This window comes from Lichenostomus cassidix, chromosome 6 (assembly GCF_008360975.1).
Source record: "Lichenostomus cassidix isolate B80296 chromosome 6, HeHo_3.0, whole genome shotgun sequence".
NCBI lineage: Eukaryota > Metazoa > Chordata > Aves > Passeriformes > Meliphagidae > Lichenostomus > Lichenostomus cassidix.
In genome coordinates, this window is record NC_139487.1 from 16,365,182 (window position 1) to 16,391,052 (window position 25,871).

Consider the following 25,871-nt stretch of genomic DNA (forward strand, 5'->3'; position numbering starts at 1 on the left):
GTGGCCACGTGGTAAAAAGATCTGGTGCTGGCTCTGCTTGTTCAAGTGAGTTTGGCAGGATCAGTTGATGGTAGACTTCGGTGACAAATCAGTATATAATCTATTTGTGCCACTCTGGCGTCATGCTAGATTAGCTAGCAGCGTTTTTTGTGGCTAGGTTAGATGTAGGCACTCACAAAAGTGTTGAATTTTGTTTTCCATCTAAGTAGGCAGGGATGTGGTGGTGATTTGAATCAAATTGTACTGCTTGATCATCTGGTCATTCCCTGATCTGACATGAAGAATCTTGTAACCTCTGCCTTAGCCATCAGATGACTTGTTGATCCAATGTTTTCACGTATTTCATAAGGCAGTTGTTGCTTGAAGCTATACAGAAAGCTTCAATTGGAGCTACAATTGACCCAATCAGGTAAAAATAAAGAATCAGTCATTAGTTCATGTCAGCTCACTCGAAATGCTACATAAACCCTGCAGAGCTGTCTGTCGCCTGGTTGGAATCAACACAAGAGAAATATGGTCTGCTCACAAATTAGCAGCGTGTGCCAGAAGGCAAATACACAAGGTGTGTGTCAAGTGATGAGTCCCTGGATGTGTTTTCTGTGCCATGTGCCTGCTATCCTCTAACTTATGACTGCAGGCATTTTCAGCCTCCCTCAGATTTTGTGAATAATACTATACTTTCCTACAAACACTCTTTCTTGTTTTACTGCATTAGCCAATCTGTTATCCCTTTTTTTGTCCTCTCCTTCTGGAGAGGAAAGGAGGCTGCAGGTACACACTGACGCTGCTGTATGCTTGTGCTGAAGCAAATAGGTAAGGTGAAAAAATGTGATGTTTTGCTTGAAGTGTAAAGTTCAAGGCTTGTGAAGAGGTCAGTGATGTCCTGCTGGTCATGTGGACACCTGCAGAAGCTTCCCAGAAAGCTCTGTCAGCTGCACTGGCATTTTTTGCCATGTATTAGAAAGTTGTGTCAGAAAAAGCAAACAGTCCTGGTCTCCATTCTGGAACTTTCATTGATTTTTTTTTTTTTAATGTGTGTAAGTCCTAGTAATCGAATACCTTGAAGATGAGGTTTGAAACCATGAACTCCTTTGGGCTTACTTTTTTTGGTGGGATTTTTCTAATCAGCTGTAGGAATAAATTTGCAAAGATTGCATCCAGCTAGGACCCTTTAAACTCACTTGGGCACCTCTATCCATGAGATATCATTTTTTTTTGCTTACAGAATTTCAGCCATGAATTCTTGTTTGATTTTTGTGAGCAACTGTAGCCATTGATATGTAATCCAAACTGTAGCCACGTCACATGTCCCATCTGAGATGTGGCCTGTTGTTCATACAAAGAGGGAATGGTTTGCATAACCAGGCAGAGAAGAGTACTGTGTGTCTCTCCAAAGAGCCACAGAAGTAAAAAGCAAAGCAGGTCATTAGAGTTTTTATAATACCTGAGTTCTCTTCTAGTTCATTGTTGTGGGTTATATTGTAAAATAACCTTCATGGTGCAGTGAAAATCACTATTGTGCTACACTCAATAAAAACACAGAGAATAACCTTGCAAAGGCTTTATAATACAATTTAACTTATGATGAAACAGATGTTGGTAACAATGGAGTAGAAGATAATAAAACAACATTAGTACATGTTCTAATGCTTGTAGTGGGCATTCTTTTGGGCTCTGAATTATTAGAAATATTTATACAAATATTTCATTATAAATAAATATTAGCAAATTCTATTACATGAAGAGAGAAAACAGGCAGTAGTTTTTATTTCCAAATATGATACAACATTTTTGGCCTAAAGTAAAGTGTGTCATACACACTGATTAGTGCAGAAGGAAAAATATACGGTACTTGAGGAATACAAGGAAAGACCTGGAACACATATTTAACATTAGCTGGTTTAGCTGGTGTAACTGGATGGCAGTATAATACACTTTTGGCATATTTTGTGGATATTTTTATTCACTGGTATTTTTCAAGGATATTGTTTCAAACAAGTTATAGGTCAAAAATGTTGACAAGCACACATTTTGTTGTGAGGCTATGAACAGCTCTGTTTGCTGTTCCCTTTCTGTGGCAGGTCAGATGCCCCATCATATAAAAGATGTTCAGATGCCCCTGACTTTTGGACTTTGGCTCTGCTGGACATGGCGGAAGCTTCCAGCAGCTTCTCACAGAAGCCACCCCTGTAGCCCCCCAGCTACCACAAACCAGGCCATTCAAACCTCATACATCCCTAACTCTGAAAGTTGCACCAGGGATTTTCTGGTTTCAACATTTATGGGGTGAGTTGTGTTAGCACATAGAGCTTGATCATACCCTGTATGATCAGCTGCAACTCTTGGGCTTTGAAAGCCAATCAGGTAGATTAGGATTACATTTCTTATCCTTTTTCAGAAAATCAGAACACTACCAAAGATTTTGTTTTCAAAAAGAGTCTGCTGATCCTCTTGTACAGTGTTGTTACAAGGTATTATTTACAGCCTAGTAGGAATTCAGCTAAGCTTTCAATGTTTTGCGAGTTTTGTTTGTCATATCTGTTTTCTCCTATTTTGCTCACCTTTAAGTTTGGCAGTGTGCATATATTTTCTTAAAATAATTCTGGTTTTGGTTTTGAGGTACAACTTTGGATATCTCAAGGAGGCCTCTGATGAGCACTTCCCACAGGCTCATCTGTGGTGGTATTCAGGGCTGGCTCTGGGGTGCCCTGCTATTTTGGGTCAGGGAACTCTGGCTTTGCTGAGTCAAGCCTTGAGCATCACCTGTCTGAGCAGCTTCAAGGACCAAGGATGCACATTATTAGCCATGTAGCCTGTGGCTCTTGTCAGTGGGAATGTTGCATATTTAGCACCTGTTGTAGCTAGGTGGCATAGAAGCTATTTGAGATTTCTCTTCAAGCAAAACTGAAAGACATCCCAGATATTTTTTTTACTTATAAATCTTTGATCTATCTAAGGGCTAAAGGCTGTCTTGCAGCTCCCAGAGTGCATTTGGAAACCATTTTATGGCCTGAATGCAGACACAGTTTTGATTTAAGTGGTAAGGAGAGGGGGACAGGCTAGCTCTAACCCTCTGTGAACTGTCCATGCTCAGAAAATTAAGTTGCTGTGTCCTGCTGATTACTGCTCTCATCTGGGGTTTAGCTTGTGAGAACAAGGAGGTCATTTTATCATCAGACCTGCTCTGGTTGTGCAGTGAATATTCCCTTGCTGTACAAAGGTGAAAACTGTGTTCTGTAAAAAAGAAGTTTTGCACTAAATTCTGTGCCTGGAAGAACAGCTAGTTTGAGTAGAGATTGCAATTGAAAATATAGTCCAGGCCAGAGCCTGGTGGAGGTAAATGAGTGACCTGCAGTGAAGAGTGTGACTTGCACGTGTATGCAGTGACATGCAGGGCGAAGAAGGTATTGTGTGCTAGGATGCAAGTGCTGGGCAAATGACCCAAATTATCACGAAAAGCATGATACCAGACACTGGGTGAGATTCTGATGGCCCTCATGTTTCCAAAAAATGTTCACAAACCGCATGTGAAAGAAGACGCTCCCTCTTCTGCAGTGGGGCTGAGGCAGGATGTCCTGCCCGGCCGTTCCAGTTCCAGCCCCGTGCCCTGACTGCTGCTCTGCCTGTGTTCTCTCCCCAGATGGCTGGTGACCCATGTGCCGAGCTGCCCCAGCCCACACTCGCCATGCCGGCCCGAGCCAGCCGCGGCCACTGAGGCGAGGAGGAGGCAGGAGCCGCCATGGCCTCGTTGCGGCGGGCCCGGCACAGCGGCCCTCCTGACGGCGGCTGGGGATGGATGATCGTGGCCGGCTGCTTCCTTGTCACCATCTGCACCAGGGCCGTGACGAGGTAAAGGCACTGCTGCTTGTCTTGCTGCCCTGTTTGTGGCATTATCCTCTTTTTTCCCCCCCTAGGAAGAGGGTTTGGGATTTTCTCTAATGTCCTGCAGCTGACAGGGTTGTTCTGGTTAGGTGCAGACTCTGTCTTGCTACATTTTCCAGGGCTTCCTGAAACCCCTGAGGCCTCAGGATTAAAAGCCCCTGGTTTTAGTGTCGCCTCCCCTGACAGCTGCTCTAGCTTTCAGCACTCACTCCTTGAATTGTTACAGAATCAAGGCCTGGGGCAGGTAGCGCTATTTCAGGCTGTGCTGGTTTGGCTGGGGAGGGAGGAACTTTGTAGGGTCTCTTTGGGTTCACTTTGTCCCTCTGACCCCACAGCTGTGCCCCTTTCTGCCAGTCTCAGTGAATTAGCTTGACTCCTGAGTCAATGTGAAAAGCATGTAAATACCTCCCCCCCTTCTCCTACTGCAAGCATTTCAGGTACTGTCCTGCCTGAGAAGGTCCAAGCCCTCGAGAAGAGACCCCTCTCTGTACCCTTCTGGTATGTGAAATACGCAGAAAATATTTTCTCGAAAATAGAAAGAACAGGAATAGACTGCTGCCTTGAATAAACATAATGCAATCTGGGATGAGATTGCTTTTACAGTGACTTTGATGTTGACTGGAGACAGAGGAGCCTGGTGTGTGTGAACATGAACATTTTAGCTATATTAAGCAGAGAGATAAGCACCCTGGTAAGTGAGGAAAACTGAATGAGTGTTTTGTGGACAGTCAGTATAATGTAAACACAGTGTTTCCTGCCTGAAGTTCTTATTTTTTTAAATAAAGCTGCTGGGTTTTGAGGTCTAAAGTCTTTAGCAATCCAGGGTCTTGGAGTAAACAGCATAGAAGGGGATAGAAACACTGGTACAGTGTTAGTTAATGTATGCAAATGTACCAGTTCCGTAACAGCAGTAGAGAATTCCCAGCTGGTTTGATTCCTTCTTCATGCGTGAAATCTGTTACATCCAAGAAATCATCCAGTGGCTGGCACACATTAGGCTATATAGAAGAATGAAGTATGTGCAAGAAAAAAGCTGACAAAAGTAGTCATTAATTGATTAAGGAAAATGAGAGGGGGAAAAGGCATCTCTTGTTGATCCAGAAAAGAGAATGAAACTATGCAGCCTTTTAATCTGTTCCTCTGCAGGGACATGTTGAACAGTAACATTTGTTAAGTAGAGCCAAGTAACCTTTCCTGGAAGTATTTTATTAAACTCTTGGAAGGTCCACAGGTTCCTGCTCTGTTTTGGTTCTCTGTTTGTGAGGAATTGTGAGGAATTGTTTTGCCCTTGTCCATCCATAGCTACAGCTGGTGTTTGCTCTGTAGGTGCTCTATTGGCCCTACCTCACAGTTTGTACATGTGTGGAATAGAGAAAAGGTCAGTGAAGAACTGGGAGGCCAGGACTTTGTGTGCCAGCGAAGCTACATCCTAATGTGGGCTGTAAATTGCTGGTGATAGTTACAATTTCAATTTCCTTTCAGTTCAAAATATTATGAGTTATAAAAACTCTAGCAGCAGATACCCCAGCAGGAAGCATGTGATATTATAATGTTAATGACCACAGTTTTGATTTTCCCAGGAGCTGGAGAGGACCTTCAAGCGGGTACTTTTTGTACCCAAAGAGTGAGACCAGTGTTTTCCGTGAGCCAAATATTCCATGTTCAACAGATTGGTGTTCATGTTTTCTGTCCTAGGTGCATCTCCATTTTTTTTGTGGAGTTCCAGGCATACTTTGGGCAGGATTATGCCAGAACTGCTTGGATCCACTCCATTGTCGACTGTGCTACGATGCTCTGTGGTGTGTATTACCTTTTTAAGTGTAATGTGGCTGCTTTTGTGTCAGCTCCATCTGGTTTTAGCATGCTCACAAGTTGGTGGAGTCAGCTGGGAAAGAGTGATACTCTGGGATCCCTGGGGTGTGGTATATCCAAGCTGCTTCCCTCAACATAATTGTGCAAGGAAGGGAATGTCTTTATACTAAAGAAAAGAAGCAGAACTTTGTTTTGTGAAATGATCTAATTTTTCAGAAATGTACTTTCTTGAGGTCTACTGGGACATGTCATGTTTTAGAGCTATTAACAGAGCACTTGTTTCTTTTACATTTGATTGGAGTCGTATTTGAGACTTAGCACAGGATGTACATCTTGCCTCCAGATCAAGTCACAACCACCCTCCTTTTATCAAAAGCGTATATTTACAAATAGTCTTCTCCCTTAAAAGAAGATTTTATATTACTATAAATGATGTGCATCAATGCAGCAATTGTAATGAATTTCTCATGGGTTTGCTTTAAAGCTGCACAGTTAGGTGAAAATCCATGCCCTAGTCCGGTGAAAGCGGGTTAATTCATAAAAATTGCTAAAAAGGCAGAGGGACACAGCTGGAATGAGACACAGCAACTCACTTGTGACAGCCAGGTTATATCTTGGGAGAAAAAGAGGGATAAGGGCAACCTTGCCCTGGCATTGCAGGTAATAGAGGGGGAGAGGTCTGATGATGACATCCCATGGCAGAGTCAGGGTGATCTGGGAGCCATCAGTGTTGGAGAAGTGCAGCAGCAGGGTAGCAGCGCTGGAGGTTGTCCAAAAGATGCGACACCTCTCCTGTTTGGGTCTGACCCAGAGCCCGTAAGGCTGGGGAGCTATGAGGAAGAATGCCTGAAGTTACTGAGGGTTGAAGTGCAAATCCCAGGTGGGGAAAGGTCAGAGTGTTGTAAGCGTGGAGTAATGAACATTGTGGGCTGTTGCTGTGGCCTGTCTTGACCCCTAGGACTGCAGATTAGCTGTATACCATAATGACTTTGATCTATGAAAATGGCTGCTGAGAAACCTACTGTAAATTGTAAATACTGTAAATTATCCTGACTTTCTGGAAAATTACTTTTGTAATTTCTTTTTGTTTTTTTGGCACTTATGCTATTGCAATAGGGTGATGTTGGAAGACCATTCTGTAGCTGCAATTACCATTTTCTCCTGCTTCCTCCTGCTTCCTTTTCCTTTATGACTCTTGCAGTGAACTGTGTGTGAGGACCTGCCATTAACTACCAGCTTTATTTGTTTCTTTGAAGCCCCACTTGGGAGTTTAATCAGTAATCATGTATCCTGCCAAGTTGGTATCATGCTAGGAGGGCTGCTTGCATCTACTGGACTAATTTTGAGTTCATTCGCTACCAGTCTGGAACATCTCTACTTATCGTTAGGAGTCCTCACAGGTACGATGCATTCAGCCCCTTTGTTGCTGCCATAACACAGCCCAGGAATGCTAAAAATAATGAGTGATCTCTTCTCCATGTTATATTGACACTGCACTGGCCAAACAGATATACTCAGACATGTTCCCATCATTGTCAAAGAGAGGCTTTGGCTGCCCCAGTAAGAGCTTCAGCACTGACTGATTTCATATAAACCAAATGCAGCACCCTGCAAGAGCAACCCTTGCCTTCTGTTGGATAAGGTTCTGAAATTATGGGAGGTCAGAAAGGACTGCTGTTGCAGCTGATATACCTGAAAATGTTTCCTTTTTTGCCTATGGTTTGGGAGAAGTTTGTTATAGTAGGAGATCTAGACTGCACTACAATATTTGTATATTTAGAAGAAAAGTTTAAATGAAAACGTAAGTGTAAGTTATGTTACACTTAGAGGAGAGGAACACTTGATGAATATCTGGCACCTCAGTTGTATGCCCTACTTTTGTCTGCATTACATTACAGTTGAAAAGTAAAAAAAAATTGCTGGTTGGTAGTCTTGCTGTAGCAGCTCTTCCATTTGTGCTCAGGTATGGTGATAACAAATCTTTGCTCTCTCCCATCTGCCTATGTTTGTTGTGCACAGAGGAACTTGAGAGGGGCCCATGGTCACACTGACATTCCTTCCTCATTAATACTGACCTGGTAGTCACGGTGATATAAGACCTTGTACTTGGTCCCCTGGAGTTTAGTAATGAGTGGTGGAATTACTGCAGTTCACATGCTGCCAACAGCTTATTTGTTAAAAAAATTTCTAATTGTAGCGCATGTTGCTCCTGTATTACGATGTTAATCTTTGACAAATGTGTTCATAACAAATAAAAAGGCTTCTTATAAGTTGAGGGACTGTGCTACATACCATGCTAATGCCTCTGAGGCTTCCTTAGAGGGAGCTGCTGTGAATACCAAGGTGGAAAGACAGTCACATTTTGTACATGGAGTTGTAAGGAGCCAGCTCTACAAGCAGTGAACTTCTAGTCTGTGGGGACTGATTAACAGGGAGGTGAACTCTTGGTAAAGGCTAGATGTGGTGCCCTCAACCCAGAGAGGAGGTGGGACCATAACAGGTTAACGTCTGAATTCATAAAAGCTGCAGGACTCAAAACCAAAGAGTGAAGCAGTGTTGAGACTGGGGAGTGTTAGTAAGTAGCAGAGTTCCTTCTAAGAGGTATGAAAATGTTTCCAGCCCTAAACTTTCCACTTTTCTCAGGACATTTGTTGGCTTTTTTGAGACCTATTCCCCCCTGCCAACTCACTAAAAAAGAAATGGTGTGTGTGCTTAATAGAGTATGATTTTCACAGCTCTGTAGTGGTGGTGTCTAGCTCAGGGCTGCTCCTCTGGCTCTACTGCCTGTACAGCTCCAACCCCAGCTCTGTGCCCTGCTTCTTCCCTTGCCTCCTGAGGGATGCCAGACTGGGCACCTCCGCTCAGAGTCCCTGTAATCCACTTATTCCATCCTGGCAGGTTTAGTGCCTGCCCCACACAGTGTGGCCTTTGAGGAGGACGTGGCAAGCTGGTTACAGCACTGGCTGATTATCTCCTCTATCAGCAAGTTCTGCCAAAGGCACTGGGGACTGTTTTACACTCAATGTACGACATGCCCCAAAACCCTAGTCAGGAATTGATTTCTCCAATTGATTCAGAAATACATGGTTTAGTGTTTAGGGCAACCACTTGATGATTAAAGCCTGCTCTCTGATTCTGCAGCAGAGACCACAATCTTTTTCTTGGTCCAAGAGATGAATCTTATTTGTTTACTCAACCGGATCTGGCTTTGTATTCTGAGGCTTTTCTCCCATCTTGTAGGCAGGGATTTAAAATGGTCAGGGCCCCAAGCAGCTGTTGCATGGAGTTTGTTTAGCTGACCAAAAAAGGTTTTTTTGTAGAATATTAGTAACAGAGACAGACCCTTTGTACTGTGTTTCAGAGACCTGAAAATTAATGTTCAGGGTTGCAACAGACCGAAACACAAAGTGGTGCCTCATCAGGACAGTGTGTCCAGTGCTAGCATTGGTGCAGACTGTGGGGCAAGACCTCAACTTGCATGCAGGGGATCATCCTTTTTCTTGTTTTTGAGTGAGCCCCATCACTTCTTTCTGAGTCTTATTATTGTGGATTAATCATCATCAGTTAGGTTTGTCAAGTCAGTGACCCTGATGGTGGAAGAAAGACTTCATCTCAGTTTCTCATCCCACTGAGACTGGGCTGCATAATACAGAATCAGAAAAAGCTTTCTGTTCATTTGTACTAATGAAAATACATTATGTGGTTTGATTTAATATGTTCCATATGTCATGCTTAGTATTAAGCCATCTGCACTTTGCTTTCTCTTCTAGGACTTGGGTTTGCACTTTGTTATTCTCCAGCCATTGCGATGGTGGGCAAATACTTCAACAAAAGGAAAGCACTGGCATATGGAATAGCCATGTCAGGAAGTGGAATTGGTACCTTCATCCTGGCCCCTGTCGTCCAGCTCTTAATTGAGCAGTTTTCCTGGCGAGGAGCTTTGCTCATCCTGGGAGGTTTTGTTTTAAACCTCTGTGTGTGTGGTGCCTTGATGCGGCCTATTTCCCTTAAGGAGGATTGTAAAACTGCTCCTGAGTTTCTTGAACAGGATTATGTCCATGAAACAGAGAAACAAGACTTAAAGCCAATGTCCATCTGTTCACCTTTAATCAAATTGTGGCCTCATGAATGTTTATGCTACTGCTCCTGGAAGGAATACGACTTTTTGTTGATGCCAGGCTTCATGGTGCTGGCAGTGTCAGTTTTATTTATGGCATATGGCTGTAGCCCTCTTTTTGTCTACCTAGTGCCTTATGCTTTGAGTGTTGGAGTGAGTCATCACCAGGCTGCCTTCCTCATGTCCATACTTGGTGTCATAGACATCATTGGTAATGTCACCTTTGGATGGCTAACAGACAGAAGGTAAGGGCTTCAGGCTGGTCAAGTGTAAGTTTTAGCTGGTGGGAGGTTGGAGACAAGCGAGGTATACACATGTAAAATTTAACATTATGGACTCTTTCTGTAGCATGTGTAATTAAAAAATCCCAGCAACACAGTCTAACTTCAGAAATGCTTGCTACTTAATCTTTTTGTCTCTTCTGAGTTTGTTCAATTCTGCTGGTTTAATATCTTTTTTTCCTGAAAAAATGATGTCTTTGTATGTTCAAATGTAACACCTTGCCTGAGGTATGCTGATTGTGATTCTATATCTATTTCCTAGAGGATTTCACCCTGCTTCCTCTGCCTTTCCATCTCTTTTGTGGTATTGGGGAGTCTGAGTTATGGAAGAAGTTATGGAAGTTATGGAAGTTATGGAAGAGGGTCAAGATCCGACCCAATATTATCAGGCACATACTAGGAAGGACTGACTGAAAACTGTTATACATTTTCCAGTATGTTAGAACTCACCATGCCTTGGAACTCAGCTCACTCCAAACATCAGTGTACAGCATTTGTAACATCAGCAGATACTGGCTAAATTAACAAGGATTTTGATTCTAAAGGTTGCATTCTTTGCACTTACTCAGTTTGTGGGAAAAATCAATTATTCTTTTTGTGGGGCAGAAAGGAAGGGAGATGCCATCTCGCTTAGCTCACACTAACTTGCATTTAAGGGCTCACTGGGAAGGTGACAGCTAAGAAAGGTATATGGCAATATTTTTTGCATTATACTGGGAGCACCTGGCTGAGCTGGGATATAAAGGCCAATTAAATACCGCTTTGAACTTTGAAACTTCAAGGGACTGCAGAATCCTGGCAGCAGAGTTCTGTCACTGGGAACATCCTGAAAAACACTGCAGGCAACATAGGCTGCTGCTTGCCGCATGTTTCTGCAGCCGTAGGTGGGCAGATTTCCTACCTGGACTCATCAGTACTGAGTTTTCAATCTTGAAGACTGTGTAAGGAAATGGACTTAAATTTGAGCTATGTAAAAGAGTGAGACACCAAAGCATGGCATGCCAGGGCATAGAAGCTAAGATGCTGGTTTCAGCGATAATATTTATCTTTTCTGTTTTGAAATTTGCAGGTGTTTGAAGAAGCATCGGTACTTTTGCTACCTCTTTGCTGTGGGGATGGATGGCCTCTGTTGTCTTTTCCTGCCAGTTCTCCAAAGCTTCCCCTTGCTTGTGCCTTTCTCATTCACCTTTGGCTACTTTGATGGAGCCTATGTCACACTGATCCCTGTCATGACAGCAGATGTAGTGGGAACTTCTTTGTTGTCATCAGCACTGGGCGTTGTGTATTTTCTTCATGCCATACCATATCTAGTGAGCCCACCTGTGGCAGGTCAGTTTTGCCAAATTACTTTCTTATAATCTTATCAGTCCTTCAGATTTACCTATTGGTGTGATGTAAAAGGGGAGGAAGGATAGCAAATGCACAGGAGGTAGCCTCTGGGTAGAGAAATAACACACCTAGATCATCGTAAGTCTTTAGATCTCCCTGATCTCACAGGGGTGATTTCTCCCTATGGAGTGAGATGAAATTTAAAAAATGAACCAGAGTGGAATGGGCTTCTAAGAGCTGTTACACCACCACTTCACGTAGTTCAGAAACTGTGCAAGTAGAAGGAGCAAAATATTTCACTGTGAAATTATGTGATTTTGAAAAATCTAAATCTCTCTAAAGAGTTTAATTCCAAGTTTGTTTGTTGTTGGTTTTTTTGGGTTTTTTTTTTTTGTTTGTTTGCTTGTTTATTTGGGTTTTTTTGTGCAGAAGACTTGATCTTTTAATCTCTATATTGCTTTGAACAGGTGGGTGAGTCTGCTCCACTCCTGTTTGGTCATAAGCTCATCACTGTAATATCTAACTACCATTTTTCCCACCTCTATCATTACAGTGAAGTAAGGATGATAGCTGTACTCTTATTATTCTTTAGAAAGAACTTGACACAGTTTTTGATATTGTGGAAGGTCAGAGATCTTTTTCAAACAGCCAAGTAAATCTATCTTGCGTATTTTGTTTGATGTTTACATCAATTCCCAAATAATCTACTCCCAAAGCCTTAAATTTTCCATAGCAAAAATTATTGCAAAATGGAATTGTTTTAAATGAAGTATGAGCCTAGGACATAGCTTTATAAATGTTTCTGCATGAGGATCTCAGAGCTCTCTAAGCCTTCTAAAGAATTCCAGTTAAATACATGCAGTTGAAAGATGTTTATTTAGTATTGCGGTGATTATTGCTCTGCCTTTTTTCATGGATTTGACTTCCAAACAAAAGCCCATAAAGATATTATTTTCCTGCTGAGGACAAATCCCTCCCTGCCCCAGGAGGTAAAAGTATAGTGATGGTGATGTAAACCTGTATTGTTTGATTGTATTTATATATAACACTAGAATAAAACTCTAGATAAAACTCCTGGGTCACAGGATTTGTAAATTATCCACCAGAATACTGGTGGACCTTTAAAAAAGATTTTTTTTTTTTTCCTACAGGTTGGCTTGTAGACACAACTGGCAGCTATACTGCATCATTCCTCCTGTGTGGATTTTCTATGATATTTAGTTCCGCACTATTGTGCTTTGCAAGACTAGCAAAGAAAATCAAAAGAACACATTTGCAGACCCTCACTGGTAATACGGCCTTGAAACAGCACATCTGGACAAATGGAGCGACAGCTTATTCTGTCACAGCAGAATTAGACCAAAAGGATGTTGAATTTTTGGCTGTGGATACAAACAACTTCAGCGACAGGTGACAAGTGCCAGCAAGATTCAGAATGGCACAGACTGAGACAGACGTGGCTCTGTGGTGTTACACAGTTGGCAATGCTTCTGCTGTGAAACAAGACATCTCTCCATTAGATTTTTCTGTCATGTTTTAGTTGGCTTAAATCTACATACAGCAACAGTAATACCAATTTAATGCAGTAATAGAAGAAACCTAGACTGAAAATTCGGTTTGTGGATAAAAGTGTTCACAGATTTATTTGAAATGCAATGTGGACTCCACATATTGTTCAGTCAACAAAACTGAACAATAACATTTACATTCAAAAATATTATTAATGACACAAGCTTTTTCCATTTTGTGGTCTATTATGTTTCAATGGACTAATCACACACACCATGAAAAAATCTCCTCATTTATCCGTCTGCATGAAACTCCTTGCAAATAATCGTTTCAAATGCCAAAGTCATCTGTTTGTTTTGTTTTGGGGGTTTTTGTGGTTTTTTTTAGAAAATCTGGCAGGAAATTGTTTTATGCTGAAAGTATCTCTGGAGCAGCTTTAATTTTTAAAATGTGCCTGAACTTTGTGTATACATTGCAATTTAATTTCAAATATGGTTTTAGACCTGCTTTCCCAAGCCCTGTAAAGCAATTTTTTTTCCTTTTTTTTCTGCTTGATACCTTTAAAATTTGAATTTCTAAACACTGACATTCTGGCTATGATTTTCCAGCTGATCCTTGTCTTGGAGGGTGGAAAAGGTGCTGTGGTGGCTCTACTGTGTGAAGAGGAGTAAATTTTTGCTGGGGGACTAGGCATGCTGATAGACAAATGTGCTTTAGCTGCATTAGTTGGAAGAAGCTCAAAGGCAGCCCAAGAAACCAGAGACGTGTCTGTGTTTTCAAACACAGAGCCTATTCCTCTTGTAAAATCAGCACCCATTGGACTTTTAGAGTCCATGCAACCAGATGGCTGAGAGATTGCCCACCCCACAGGCTGATAGTGGAGAGGGTGTTGGCAGAATTGTTTCTGTGTATTGCAGTGGCAAGTCTGTCTCTTCAGACCCAGAAGCTGTATCTTCAGGTGGTGCAAATTGCTCATTTGTGCCATCTGAAGAGCTGTCACATCACTTTTCCTTGATGACCAGAACACAAGAGCTGTGACTTGCTGATGGTTTCCTACTACTTCTGTAAGGAATATACTCCAGCTGGCTGCTTCACAGGAGCTAGGGAGTGAATGGAGCTCACGGGGTAATATACTGGTGTGATGGTCTAATAAATACTGGGCTGTTTCTACATTTCCATAGTGAAAATATCGTCAGCAATTGAGGAACTTCACATTCCACAACACAAATAAGTTCAGTGTTTTGATGCTGTATAAAGCTGTATTCTGTTCATTAACTAATTGATCAGAGTCCAAATAATTTTCATTAACATTGAACTAGTAGTTTTGTTAGCCTGCACTGTGTTCAGTGGCTGCTCATGGTGTCCTTTTCCACTATGTGCCTTGGAAGGGAAAGCAACATAGACTGATGTTCACCAATTGGATTTACATCAAGAGTGCAGCCATAGGGGTATAATGTATTTATATATATATACAGACATATATATATATATATGAATAGCATGTGTATTGAGTAGTTTTATTATCAAAGTGTATTTCAAATATAGCATATTAAAATTGTTTGGCTTCCGTTGTCTGTGTTTAAATAAAGCATTTCTCACTGTCCTGCTCTGGGAATGTAGTCAGCGCCAGTAGCACGATCTATGTGCACAGACCACAGAATAAGTGATAGGAGTTCAAAATCTTCTTAAAGCCAATGACATAACTTTTCTTCAGCTCAGCAAGAAAATTGAGTCTTGGGCGCCAATTTTGCTTTTAACATATATTTGTAGAAAACCCTCAAAATTACCCATGAGTGTTTCTTAATGAGTTAGGAAAAATATTCGTGTTTGAAAAAACGAAGTGGTTTTATTAGTTAGTAGTGATGAAGATAATGTTTTAGATCTTAATGAAATATTTTAATATTTAAAAAGTAGGGAATAGTGTGATCACCAAAAAATATAAGTTATTTTGAACAAGTTCTAAATTACCAGCGTAAATAAATTTGCAAAAATTTAATTACTTTGTTTACCTTATCACAACATGTCAGTGATTGTTCATGTCAGAACTACCTATTGTAAAAGCCTGTTGGAATAATGTTATATGCATTTTTATCATAGTAAACTATACTGTGTAATACACTATTAGCATGTTAAATTTTCTTTATTTTGAGATTTTTTTCATGGGCTTTTCCCTTTATGTGTTTAAAGTAGTGCTTCTTGTTTAGAGTATCTTATTTAGCAGCAAACATTCAACAGGTTTTATACACAGACCTTTTGCAGAAAATGGTAGAATTCCTTCAGGGCTTTCTTACACTGTTTCTGCTCTGACTTCAGCCAATGGAGAAAAGCTCATGCATCAGAATGATGATTTTTGTGCATAAAACACACTGTGAAATATCACCTGTCATGAACCTCCCTACTAAGGAACAGAAGGAAGGAAGCATAACAAGAAATGACCTGAAGGGGGAGAAATGGGAACAAAATCCAGACTGGTGGAGCCTCATGCCAAACTTCTAACTCCTGGTCCACACAACCCAAGCTGAACAGTTCACCTTCATCCTGTCATGTGAAATATTTCAGGCAATGCTTTATAGAAGCCTCTGGCTTACAATATTTTTAAAGAATGATTTATTGTATCTGCAATATTTTTTTCAGAGTTCATAATTTCCAGGTTGTCCTCTGTGGAGCTTGTTTCCTTGTGTGGCAGCGTACGAATAAGCCAAGATACCCGAGCTAGCTGTGAACAATCTGCCAGGCTAACACTGCATGTTTAATGATTTAAGAGTCTTTTCCACCCTTAATGGTCCTGTAATTCTATGCTCCCACCAGCCCTGATGGATACAAGCATTGATGGATATGAGCTTGACTGGGAAACTGCACTGCTGAGCCTGTCTAGCTTCCCAGGACAGCATGGTTTGACTTGACTTGGGGTAACATCTGACACTGATTCTACCTCAGGTGGATGCTGCCTGGGATAATGCTCTGTTCTGTGTAGTGGGTGGAAACTCAGTGTAAGTAAGTGAAACTGTTTACAACTGCTGAAGTTATCCCATGTCTTTCCATTCCATGGTGTTTGAAATGGGGAAATAACAATTCTTTTGAAGTCATTTATATTCTAGTGATAATCTGGAACATTTAATAAATTGTATCTTGAAAAGTTGTGTGAAAACAGCATTAGAAAAGTCAAGCACCTTCTGTTGAAAAATGACTCTTTTTTTTTTCAGAAAAAGCATTCCTGAAACATTCCTGTCAGCTTGGATAATAATTTAGCTCCTAAAAGACAAAGGCTGTGTTACTACTGGATGAATACATTCACTATGGTGAATGTATTTTATATTGCCGCAACAATTCCGTGTTTGGTTTCTGAAGTGTTACAATATTTATTTGAGAAGGAAGAACTTCTTTAACTTAAGCTGTAACACTACTTCATGGTCAGCATAGCAAAGTCCTTAGTGGGGTTTGCCTCAATAAATAATACCTCCTTCTTAGTGACTGTTCTGGTGTGTTTCAGTAGAGTTTTCTATATACTTTAGAAGGTGCTTTTGATTCATAAATTAGTTCTTCCTGAAGGGTTGTCTTCACTCACTTTTCCCTGCACTGCTAGCATAGGCTCCAGTGATATACTTGGGTATATACTTGGGTATACTTGGGATTCATACTTGGGTGTGAATTAAGTGGTGTTCAGCCTCTGTGCAGTTCTACTTTTGCCCAATGGATTTGGACTCTCCAAAATGTGTTTCATTTTGTCAACCTCCTGAAGCTCAAGCTCAGCCTGCTCCCTGTGTTGGCACACCAGGCAATGCAGCAGCACCACCCTGTGGGAAAGAATGTTTTTCCTCATTTACAAGACAGGCAAAATCCAGAAGGCTGTGTTTGCACAGAGCATCCCCAGGTAGTACTGTGGTCCAGAGCAGTCCTCCAGCGTACAAAGGAGGTGAAGCACAACAAATACCCTTTTTGCACTGCTATGTCTCACAGTCAGTTTCTTCACTGTGCAGAAGATTGAGCTGCTATGACTCTTCATAAAAATTCAGGCTCACTTTTTTTTATTTTTTCAAAATAATTTATAGTTTATCCTTATTTCTTCAAACTTTTGTTTCCAGGAGATGTCCTGGTGGGAGAGTGTGGACAGAAAAATCAATGTGCCACCATGGCTTTGGGAACCTGCACCACCTCTTCCTCAAATTCTTCCCTGCTGCCCTCCACCCTCTATGCCCTTAGTAGAGTTTAGATAGCAATGATACTGAGCTTAGAAGTCCTCAGGATTCAGAAAAGCAGTGAGGTCATCTAACATACCCTTTTGTCCCCACAGCTGAGCACACCAACACAGGTAGTCATCAGTTCCTGACTTTGACCCCACTGTTGTTCCAAGCAGCTTTCAGGAGTGGTGTGTCAGAACTCCTCCCTCCTCACTGCTCCTTCCCTGGCTTGTTCCTTCCCTGGGCAGGGTTGCCTTTGTGCGTAAGTGAGAAGCTGGCAGGTGGCTGGGAAACAAGGGTGGATTTTACCCCAGCTCTTTCTTAGGAAGAGGGTGTTTGTATTATGAACACTTGATGGGTTTTGCTTGTATTACGAAAGATTCTCTGAGGGAGAGATTAGATGGAAGAGGTTTATTGATGTTTTGTGACCTGGCACTGGTATTTTGCACTCCTTCAAGGCTTTTCATCCTGTGTATACAGGAGCGCTGTTGCAGGTGCAGGAATGCTCCAGGATGGCTAGAAACTAAAGTTCACGTCCTTCCTGATGTGAACGTTTGCTTCAAGCTACACTAGCAGCTAGGGCTCAGAAGTGTTTTGGAAGTACAGCATTAGCTTTCCCTGAGCGCCAAGGTCTGTAATACAAAGGTACACTACTGTGGCATTTGGCTGGGATGTTGTAAAGGATATTGACTTTTAGGTAGATATCTGAAGACAATCATCTTCTGACCCATTCTGTAATTTCATGACATCTTTCTTCTATTCACATAGACTCTGTGAACACCCACCCCTTTTTCCACAGGCCCCTTATGTTCCCCTGCCCTGTTCTGCAGTGTTTGCCCAGCTCTGCTCTAGCTGTGCTGTCTATGTCCAGTTCAGGCATTTCTTGTATTTGCTGTCCCTGGCTTGTTTCATAAGCATGGCCATAGATAGCCATCTCTGGCATCTCAGACTGCCTTTCCTTCCTCTCCAGATGTTTGCTGTAGCAGTTCTGATAGTCTCTTTACCCAAAACAGACACTGTTTTGTGCACACTTTAATTCTTTGACGCAACACCTCTGGAGCCAGCTGTGCTGAGAACTCAGGGAAAATAAATGGGGCTTTCTCCTCAGCTTTTCATATCCTGCCAAAACTCTATTCTTCCTACTTTTTTGAATGGCCATTTCTCTTTACTTCATCTACTAACATGAAGGCTGGTCATCAGCGAGATACCCAGAAGCAACTGTTGATGGATTCAATAGACTTTAGTAGTTCACAACAATAATACACATTTTGTAAATTTTCCAGTAGACTAGCTAAATAGAGTTTATTTTTCATATTTAAACAGCGTACAAGGTAGTAAACTGAACAAGCCTCCAACAAAAGTTTCTTCTACAGACATTTTTTTATATATTTAAAAAAGCTTCAAAAATTCTATTTGTGTATAAGCATATCCTTCAAGTCTACAGACAAAATACTACGATGTGTATAAGCATATCCTTCAAGTCTACAGACAAAATACTACAATGTGATTCCCTTATCTTTTTCTCAGTGGAAGGTAATACCTGATTTTCAGATTAGAAGTTGTGGGTTCTACAGATCATCATTTACACACATTTATACCCATGTTAGCATTGAAGACTAAGTTAGATTAGCTATAATATATATTCTATATGTTATGTAGTTATCCAAGCATGCTTTCTCTTAGTGAATGAACAAACGAACAATCATTGTCTGAAGTTTCTACATTATCCCAGGAAAGGATGTTTCACCTTGTTTCATCTGGTCATAACATCTATATTCAAATGAAAAATAAACAACAAAAAAAGTTTTGAGAGTATGTTGAAATGTCTTTGGTTTTGGGGATTTTTTTGAGCATTAAATTTTTGTGAGCTTTAGGTTGAGATGGAAAGCTGTAGCTTAAACAATGCATTCTGGTATTCTTCATTGTTGGGATCTAAAACAATGGCTTTCTTATAGTACTCAATTGCTTTTAGTTTCTCACCAGTTAGGCTATGAACGAGCCCAAGTGTACCAATATCTGTTGCATCTCCTAAACCGCTGTTAATTTTCTGTTTCAGCAAGCTCTCCACAGCTGATCTGCACCTTCTTCTTCCAGAGGAATCTTCTTCTATTTTCAGACCTTCTATATAATATTTAATGGCTTTCGATTCTGAGTTCATGTGAAAATGCTGAAAATTGCCATATTGGAAGCAGAGCTCTTGTTTGTCTTCACAAGGTAGATCATTTCTACCAAACAATTCCTGAAATGTCTCCTCTGCTTCTTCATACCTCTTGCCTAGTGCATATGTGTTTGCTAGGTCAATATAGGCATAAAAAAATACTGGCTTCATTTCTACTGCTGTTTTAAAATGGAAAATAGCAAGTTGGATGAGATTCTCCACTTCCTTTTGAGGTGTGTATCCTCTCTTTTTCAATTGAAGTACCTTGCATTTGTAGCAGAGTCCTAGCTGGTGATGCAGAAAGACAGAATTTGGCGTCAGTGATAGAGTCTTTTTCAAAATCTCCACTGCCTTGTTCACTTCTCGTTCCTTTCTGTAAAAACTAGCAGCGTATCGCAGGAAAACAGGAAGATCAGGGGTTTTCTGCAGTCCTTCTTCAATGTACCTCTTCCCTTCACTAGCTCGGTTTAATCGCTGAAGTTCTAATGCAAGTAATGCCATAATGGTAGTGTTGTTTGGATCCAGTTCCACTGCCCGCTTCAGGGCCTCGAGGGATAGGCTTACCTCTCCACCGTACTTCCGAGCTACATCTTCCAAACGATACACTGCTGTTGCATAGCCAGCATTAAAATCTGGGTTATCAGGCTCACTCTTCAGAGCATTTTCAAAGCAATTCTTTGCCCTCTCAAAGTAATTCCTCCCAAAACGTAGTAACGCCCATCCTTGCTCAGCATAGACCTCTGGGACATGAATCTTCCAATGACCAGTACCTGAAAGCTTTTTGCAGCTGTTTTCCACTTTGCTTACATAAGTTTGAGCTTCTTCATATCTCTCCATGTGGTAATAGATCCAGGCATAGTTCCCCCAGGTAACAAGACTTCTCCTGGCAATTTCATGTGGATGATGTTTTTGAACAGCTTCTTCAGCTTTTTTGAGATTTCTCAGGGCTTCCTCATTTGAATTCTTTAGGTGGCATACATAGGAGAGTATATTATAATCTGTGACACTGTATTCTTTGACAAACTCAAGATGGTCAATTATTGCTTGCTGTAAGGCTTCAAGAGTTACATGCTGCTTCAGCAAACTCCATGTAAAATGACATTCTAACTGCTGCAGGGAAGCCTCCAAGGAATTCTTGGAAATAGTACTAGAAGAAATTAAAGAAAAAGTTGTTTAGACCCCATTTGCTTTTTGCTATTTTTGTTTTTAAATGAAAAGACACGATGTACTTTAAAGGCAGGCAATACCTCACTTGGTGCCCCTAGTCTACAATATTTCAATCAAGTCAAAGCTGTAGGGAGCCATAGGTCTAAAGTGATGAGTAGTGATTTTAGTAATTCTCCTTGCCAGTGTATTAGTGTACCTCTTACAAAGGAACAGATGTTGCTATGGATGTTAAAGGGGAGGGCTGGTCTCTACAGTAAAGCTGACACAACTCTGGGTCTCAGGAACTTATGTCCTGTGCTGGGAACAATTGCTGAAGCCTAACCAAAAGATGTAAGCACATAAGACTCCTCTAAACTATCCAGAATGTGATTTAGTGCCTTTCCTATGCCTCTGCACATTTTATGGTTTGTATTATAAATTTAATTTTGAATCTCCTGCATTTTTAAGTCCTAGTATGTTCGACCATAGCATCATTCTTATGTTATGGTCACACTGGTTATTGTGTGATTAATGTATCCAGGAACTGGCTCTCAGATCTCACCAGTCTCTCCAGTTGCTGGCACTTGGATGTACAGGACTGTGAGTGTGCAACCCCATTCCACTTGCTGGCACAGATCACCCACTCACTCACCCTATGGCTCCTCAGACACTAGCTCTGGACATCCAGTGTCTGGTTAGGGAGCTTCTCTCTCTCCCCAGGTGCCTCACCCCTAGACACACACTCACACACACTTATTAACCAGACCCTATTGACATACAAATGGTCATTAACACCCTCTTTTGGTCATTAATACCCCTTTTTTCCCTGTTGAGGTTTAAGGCCAGCTGGCAACTAAGCACGATGCTGCTGCTCACTCATCTCCTCCCCCCTCGCCACTGGTGGGACGAGGAGGAGAACTAAAAGTAAAATTGTAGTTTAAGATCAGAATTTAATAATTTTTAATAACTAACACAAAATAAAACATAATAATAATAATAATAATAATAATGATAATGATAAGAAAAGGAAAATATAAAACTCAAAGAAAAACAAGTGATGCACAATACAATTTCTCACTACCTGCTGCCCGATGCCAGACTCTGCTCCTGCATTCCAATCAGTCCCCTTTCCAGGGAACTCCCCCACTTTATATACTGGGCATGAGGTTCTATGGTGTAGAAAATCACTTTGGCCAGTTCAGATCACCTGTCCCAGCTATGCTCCCTCTGGCTTTTTTGTGCACCTCCTCAGTGGCAAAGCAGGAGACAAAAAATCCTTGACTAGGATAAACACAACTTAGCAATAAACAAAACATGAGCATGTTATCCACATAATTGGCTTACTGAATCCAAAACACTGCACTGTACCAGCTACTGGGAAGAAATTAACTCTGTATCAGATGAAACAAGGACAATCCCTCTCCATCCTTCAATAGGTTTTTCTTCCTAAATGGGGCCTGAGAGCCACCAGGGCAGGGAGTTATTTGGGTTTCCCCTGCTGCCATTGCCTTCTTGTGCTCCTATGTGAGTGCACAGACTGGCCTTTATCAAACAATCAAGAACATACTTTTACAACACAGACTTGATATTTTAGTCCATACTCTGCTCTCCCTTAAAGAAGGAATGGCACACAATTTTATTACTGAGGCTTCTCAGTCAAATCTTCATTTCTTAGAAAGACTTCCATGCTATCCCTCCTGTAACAACTAGCAGGTCTAACAGCCTGTGTGGCACTGATTGTGCTGCTGCTCAACTGCGAAATCATGTCTTTTGGGTAAAAAGAGGAGTGAGTGGAAAGATTGCAAAACTATGAGGAGGCAAATCAAGGAAGAATATCACAAACACAGGACTGAGATACAGATTACACCTCTTTGGTTGGGCACCAGCTGCATCTGCTGCAGCCTGGATTTCATTCCTGAAGAGCATGCACAAAATTTTTCTGACTTTCTTCTTCTGTTCACAGAGACTGAACCTCACTGGAGAAGCAATAACACAGCAACATTCAAGAGCAGCCTTATTTTATTTTGATTCTTCTAGTAAACATTCTGTAAAATATTTTCTGTTGTTTGGATGCTCAAAGTCCCTCACTGTTTACATTTCTGTAAATAACAAGCATTATTTTCCTATGGCATAGAGAAAAAACATCTTTCAGAGACTCTCTTACCTCATGGTGTTCCTTCTCTGCTCTCTTGTCTTCAGGCAGCCACAAAGTTGAAAGAGTGCTGCCCACTGTTGTTATGCCTTCCGTTTTATATGGTGCAGCCCTCATAGGATCTGTGAGCAAATTACTGGGAAACAGAAACTGAAGTTGCAGCGTTTCCCTGGGTTTGTAAATAAGAAGTAGAATAATCAGTCTGCAGCTCAAGAAGCCCTCCCGGGATCTGTGAGCAAATTTCCAGGAAACAGAAAGTAAAACTGCAGTATTTCGCTGGACTTGCTAAAAAAAGAAGCAGAACAGTCAGTCTGCAGCTGAAGAATCGAAACTGTAGAATCACTAAGCAGCTCTTTTTCAGCCTGGCTCTGTGCCACATATTACTTTCTGTTGTGGAGAATGTGGCAACAACTCCTAATGCTCCCAGCGTTTACTCTGTTCAACGGCAGAGACATCCACGATAAGGAGAATATTTCAGGCTTGTATGGGCTGACCCGGTTATCATGCATAGGCTAGGGAAAGGTCATTTCCCCCTCCTGCCTCTGCTGAGGCATCTTTGCACAATTCTGTTCCATGCTTTAGGTTCCCTTTTTATTAGTGTTGTGTCACCCACATGACAGCACACACACAAACCCTTCTCTCCCCTGCCTGCACTCCTTCAGAGAGACCTGGGCCTGCACACCACAAGGTCTCTGCTGCTGTACCAAGCCTGTGTTTCTCTGCATATGTCATTGTCTAAGAGTACTAAATATCCCATCTGCAGGAGATGTTTGTTGCTGCTCTCTGCATAAACATACACCTGTCCTTTCATAAATCAAATCAGATAGAGGCAGTCAGTTTGAGAAACTGCTGTCACAGTTGTGCCAAGCAAAAAAAAGCCACAGGCAGGTCAGGACAAAGCCAAACTGAGCAGACCTGGCAAGCCTTGGTCCTGAGGCCATGCAAAGCTTACAGCCTGTTGCTGGCAAGAACAATGCTGTGTTACAGGCTATACACATGGCAATAGAGATGGGCACAGCTTGGGGACTGGAGCTTCTTTGAACTCATCGATGCTTACTTTAAAAAAATAAATAATGCATGTTATAAATGAAATCACATAGTTGGCTTTCGTAAAGGGTTATGAAGTTTTTGTTATGGTTATTTGTTAATATGTTTTTAAGTGTTATGGTTAAGACAGAAGAGGGCGGAACAAGCAGCCAATCCATCAGAAGACAACGAGCCAATCGGAGCACCTGAAGGAGGCAGGGTTAGGGGTTATAAAAACTGCCTCCCCTGGCCCGAAGGTGTGCCTCTGGCTGCCCTACATCGGTAGCTAAGCACCCAGCGCTGCACTTTTTTGTGTAACGGCAGACAGCCACCCTAAGCCTTGTATCGTTATTTGTACTCTGAAAAGAGTGAATAACTCTTTCAGAAGTTTAAGTAGTGAGGCGACGTTTCTCACAATGCAGACTTGGCTTTGTCAAATTGATTTTAGGCATAACAAAAAGATCCAAGAAACAGTATCTAATGTACATAAATGGCACTATATATGCTAAATTCAGATGTAACCTAAAGCTGCAGACCAGTGAAGAAAAAGAAAGATGTGAAAATGTGTTAGCAAATATATAAAAATGACTCAAAGCGGATGTGGTAAGAAGAAGAAGAAACCACAACCATCAGCATCATGGCAAAGATGCCAGTGGCTGATAACTGTCCTTTTCCCTTCTTTCCCTCTTCCCTTCTTTTCCCTCTTTTCCTTCTTCCACCCTTTCCCTCCTTAAAAAAAAAAAAAAAAAAAAAAGCCCACAAAAAACCAAACCAAAACAACAAACTATTCTTACGTATTAGAACTTCTGGTTTCTACAAGAACTTGGAGAGCCTTAGTAACACACACACACACACACACACACCTCTTGTGTCTCTTTTAAGTGCCTGTTTGTGTGTGTGTTTGTGGAGGGATTGCTGGAGCTGATGTTGCAGAGTAGCATTCAAGGTTCTAGCAACCAGGTATTTGATAGGCGATGAAAAGAGGCAGTGGATTGAGAAGGAAAAAGGATTAGCGTGTCTACAAAAAATCCATGTATTTTATGGTAAATAAAGGCTGCAGGTTGTTTAGGAGGTTTCTGCAATGCCAAAACCAAATGTGGACACTAATTATTTGTTGTGTTACTAAGTATCTACTGGTTCCTTGTCTCGGCTTCTGTTCCAGGCATCTGTTTTCCTTGGTACATTGCTCGGTACATAAGGGAAATTACAGGCATCTTCCTCCTGAAATGCAGAAATTTGCCCCAATTTCCTTATCTTTTATTAATTTAGCTAAATCTATATGCTGTGGTTTGACACAAATGCCTGTTAGGTAAATGCAGGAAAGTGCCTAAATTAGAATAAGTAAGAGAACTGTTATGCAATGCCTTTCTGCAGCCATCTCTGTAACGTGCTGGGCACTTCACAGGAAAAGTAAAAAATCTTTCTGCAGCTCTGCTGCTTTCACTTCAGAGCAAGCTGTAGCTGGGCTGGCTGCTCTCAGGGAGAGCTGCACTGCATACCAACAAATTCAGAAACTTCTTGGAAAACGTGTCCGGAAATGGGCTGGCAACAACAACTGCATTCATGTTTAATACAAAGTCTTTGTTTACTTGAGTGGTCTGTATGTATACAAGAAGAGGAAATGTCTTCAAATAGATCTACGCATTTCATGAGAGAAAATTCATATCTGGATATTTCCTTGGAGCTGAAATGGACACATGCTGACAAAGAATTTCTCCCAGTATCATTACCCCAGCCAAACAATTGCCTGAAATGCAGTGTTCATTTTTAGAATAATGTAAATGAACTAAACTACAGTAAATTAAAGGATCCCTTCACATATCACATATTTTATGCTGGTTTCAATTTAGTCTAGGTTTGCATGTAATTACTATGTTTGAGAGTAGCAATTGTGGCATTTTATAGTTTGGGTTTTCACCTAGCATGGAAGAGTAACCTGTAATTAATTTGACAAAAATCTCAGTTGAATCACTGAGCAATAATTCTGCCACCCAAGTTCTTTAAAAATCAAACAATTAAGAAACAGGATCCAGGAATGCAAAGGGTCACATAATATCTCTGCATCTAGTGACATATCCACACATCAAAAAGTGGGGATGCTATGAAAACTTCTATGATTTTTCAATTAAAATCTTAATGCTTTCTAAATAAACAGAACCATTTCTGTTCTTGACACCCTCTTGCTCTAGCACTGTGTATTTAGTATCAGGTTTCTGTATTATTTTATGGATATTACTATGGACCTGGGCAGAGCAACACGAATATTTATTTTAAAGGATTG

At 41.2% G+C, this 25,871-nt stretch overlaps 2 protein-coding genes across 8 annotated transcripts in view; one reads left to right on the forward strand and one right to left on the reverse strand.

The window, feature by feature from the left end:
- The window catches only part of SLC16A12 (solute carrier family 16 member 12), a 35,904-nt gene extending 19,502 nt beyond the window's left edge, over positions 1 to 16,402 (forward strand). For 5 of the 7 annotated variants that reach the window (XM_085065282.1, XM_085065286.1, XM_085065283.1 and 2 more), the window contains exons 2-7: positions 3,641 to 3,849; positions 5,578 to 5,681; positions 6,951 to 7,094; positions 9,465 to 10,056; positions 11,162 to 11,421; positions 12,573 to 16,402. In XM_085065282.1, the coding sequence (XP_084921408.1) occupies positions 3,740 to 3,849; positions 5,578 to 5,681; positions 6,951 to 7,094; positions 9,465 to 10,056; positions 11,162 to 11,421; positions 12,573 to 12,835 (1,473 nt within the window). In that variant the 5' untranslated portion in view covers positions 3,641 to 3,739 and the 3' untranslated portion in view covers positions 12,836 to 16,402. Of the gene's footprint in view, positions 1 to 760; positions 814 to 3,640; positions 3,850 to 5,577; positions 5,682 to 6,950; positions 7,095 to 9,464; positions 10,057 to 11,161; positions 11,422 to 12,572 lie in introns of those variants that run through there. The other 2 variants (XM_085065288.1, XM_085065289.1) reach the window with 2 other exon arrangements.
- A 1,989-nt stretch (positions 16,403 to 18,391) lies between these two features.
- LOC146435342 (interferon-induced protein with tetratricopeptide repeats 5-like) lies at positions 18,392 to 23,142 on the reverse strand. The gene is made up of 3 exons (XM_085065290.1): positions 22,577 to 23,142; positions 18,562 to 20,413; positions 18,392 to 18,517 (listed from the first exon to the last, which is right to left on the reverse strand). Exons 1-2 carry the CDS (start codon positions 22,579 to 22,581, stop codon positions 18,979 to 18,981), a joined length of 1,440 nt encoding a protein of 479 aa, XP_084921416.1. The 5' UTR covers positions 22,582 to 23,142; the 3' UTR covers positions 18,392 to 18,517; positions 18,562 to 18,978.
- Positions 23,143 to 25,871: the final 2,729 nt, after the last annotated feature.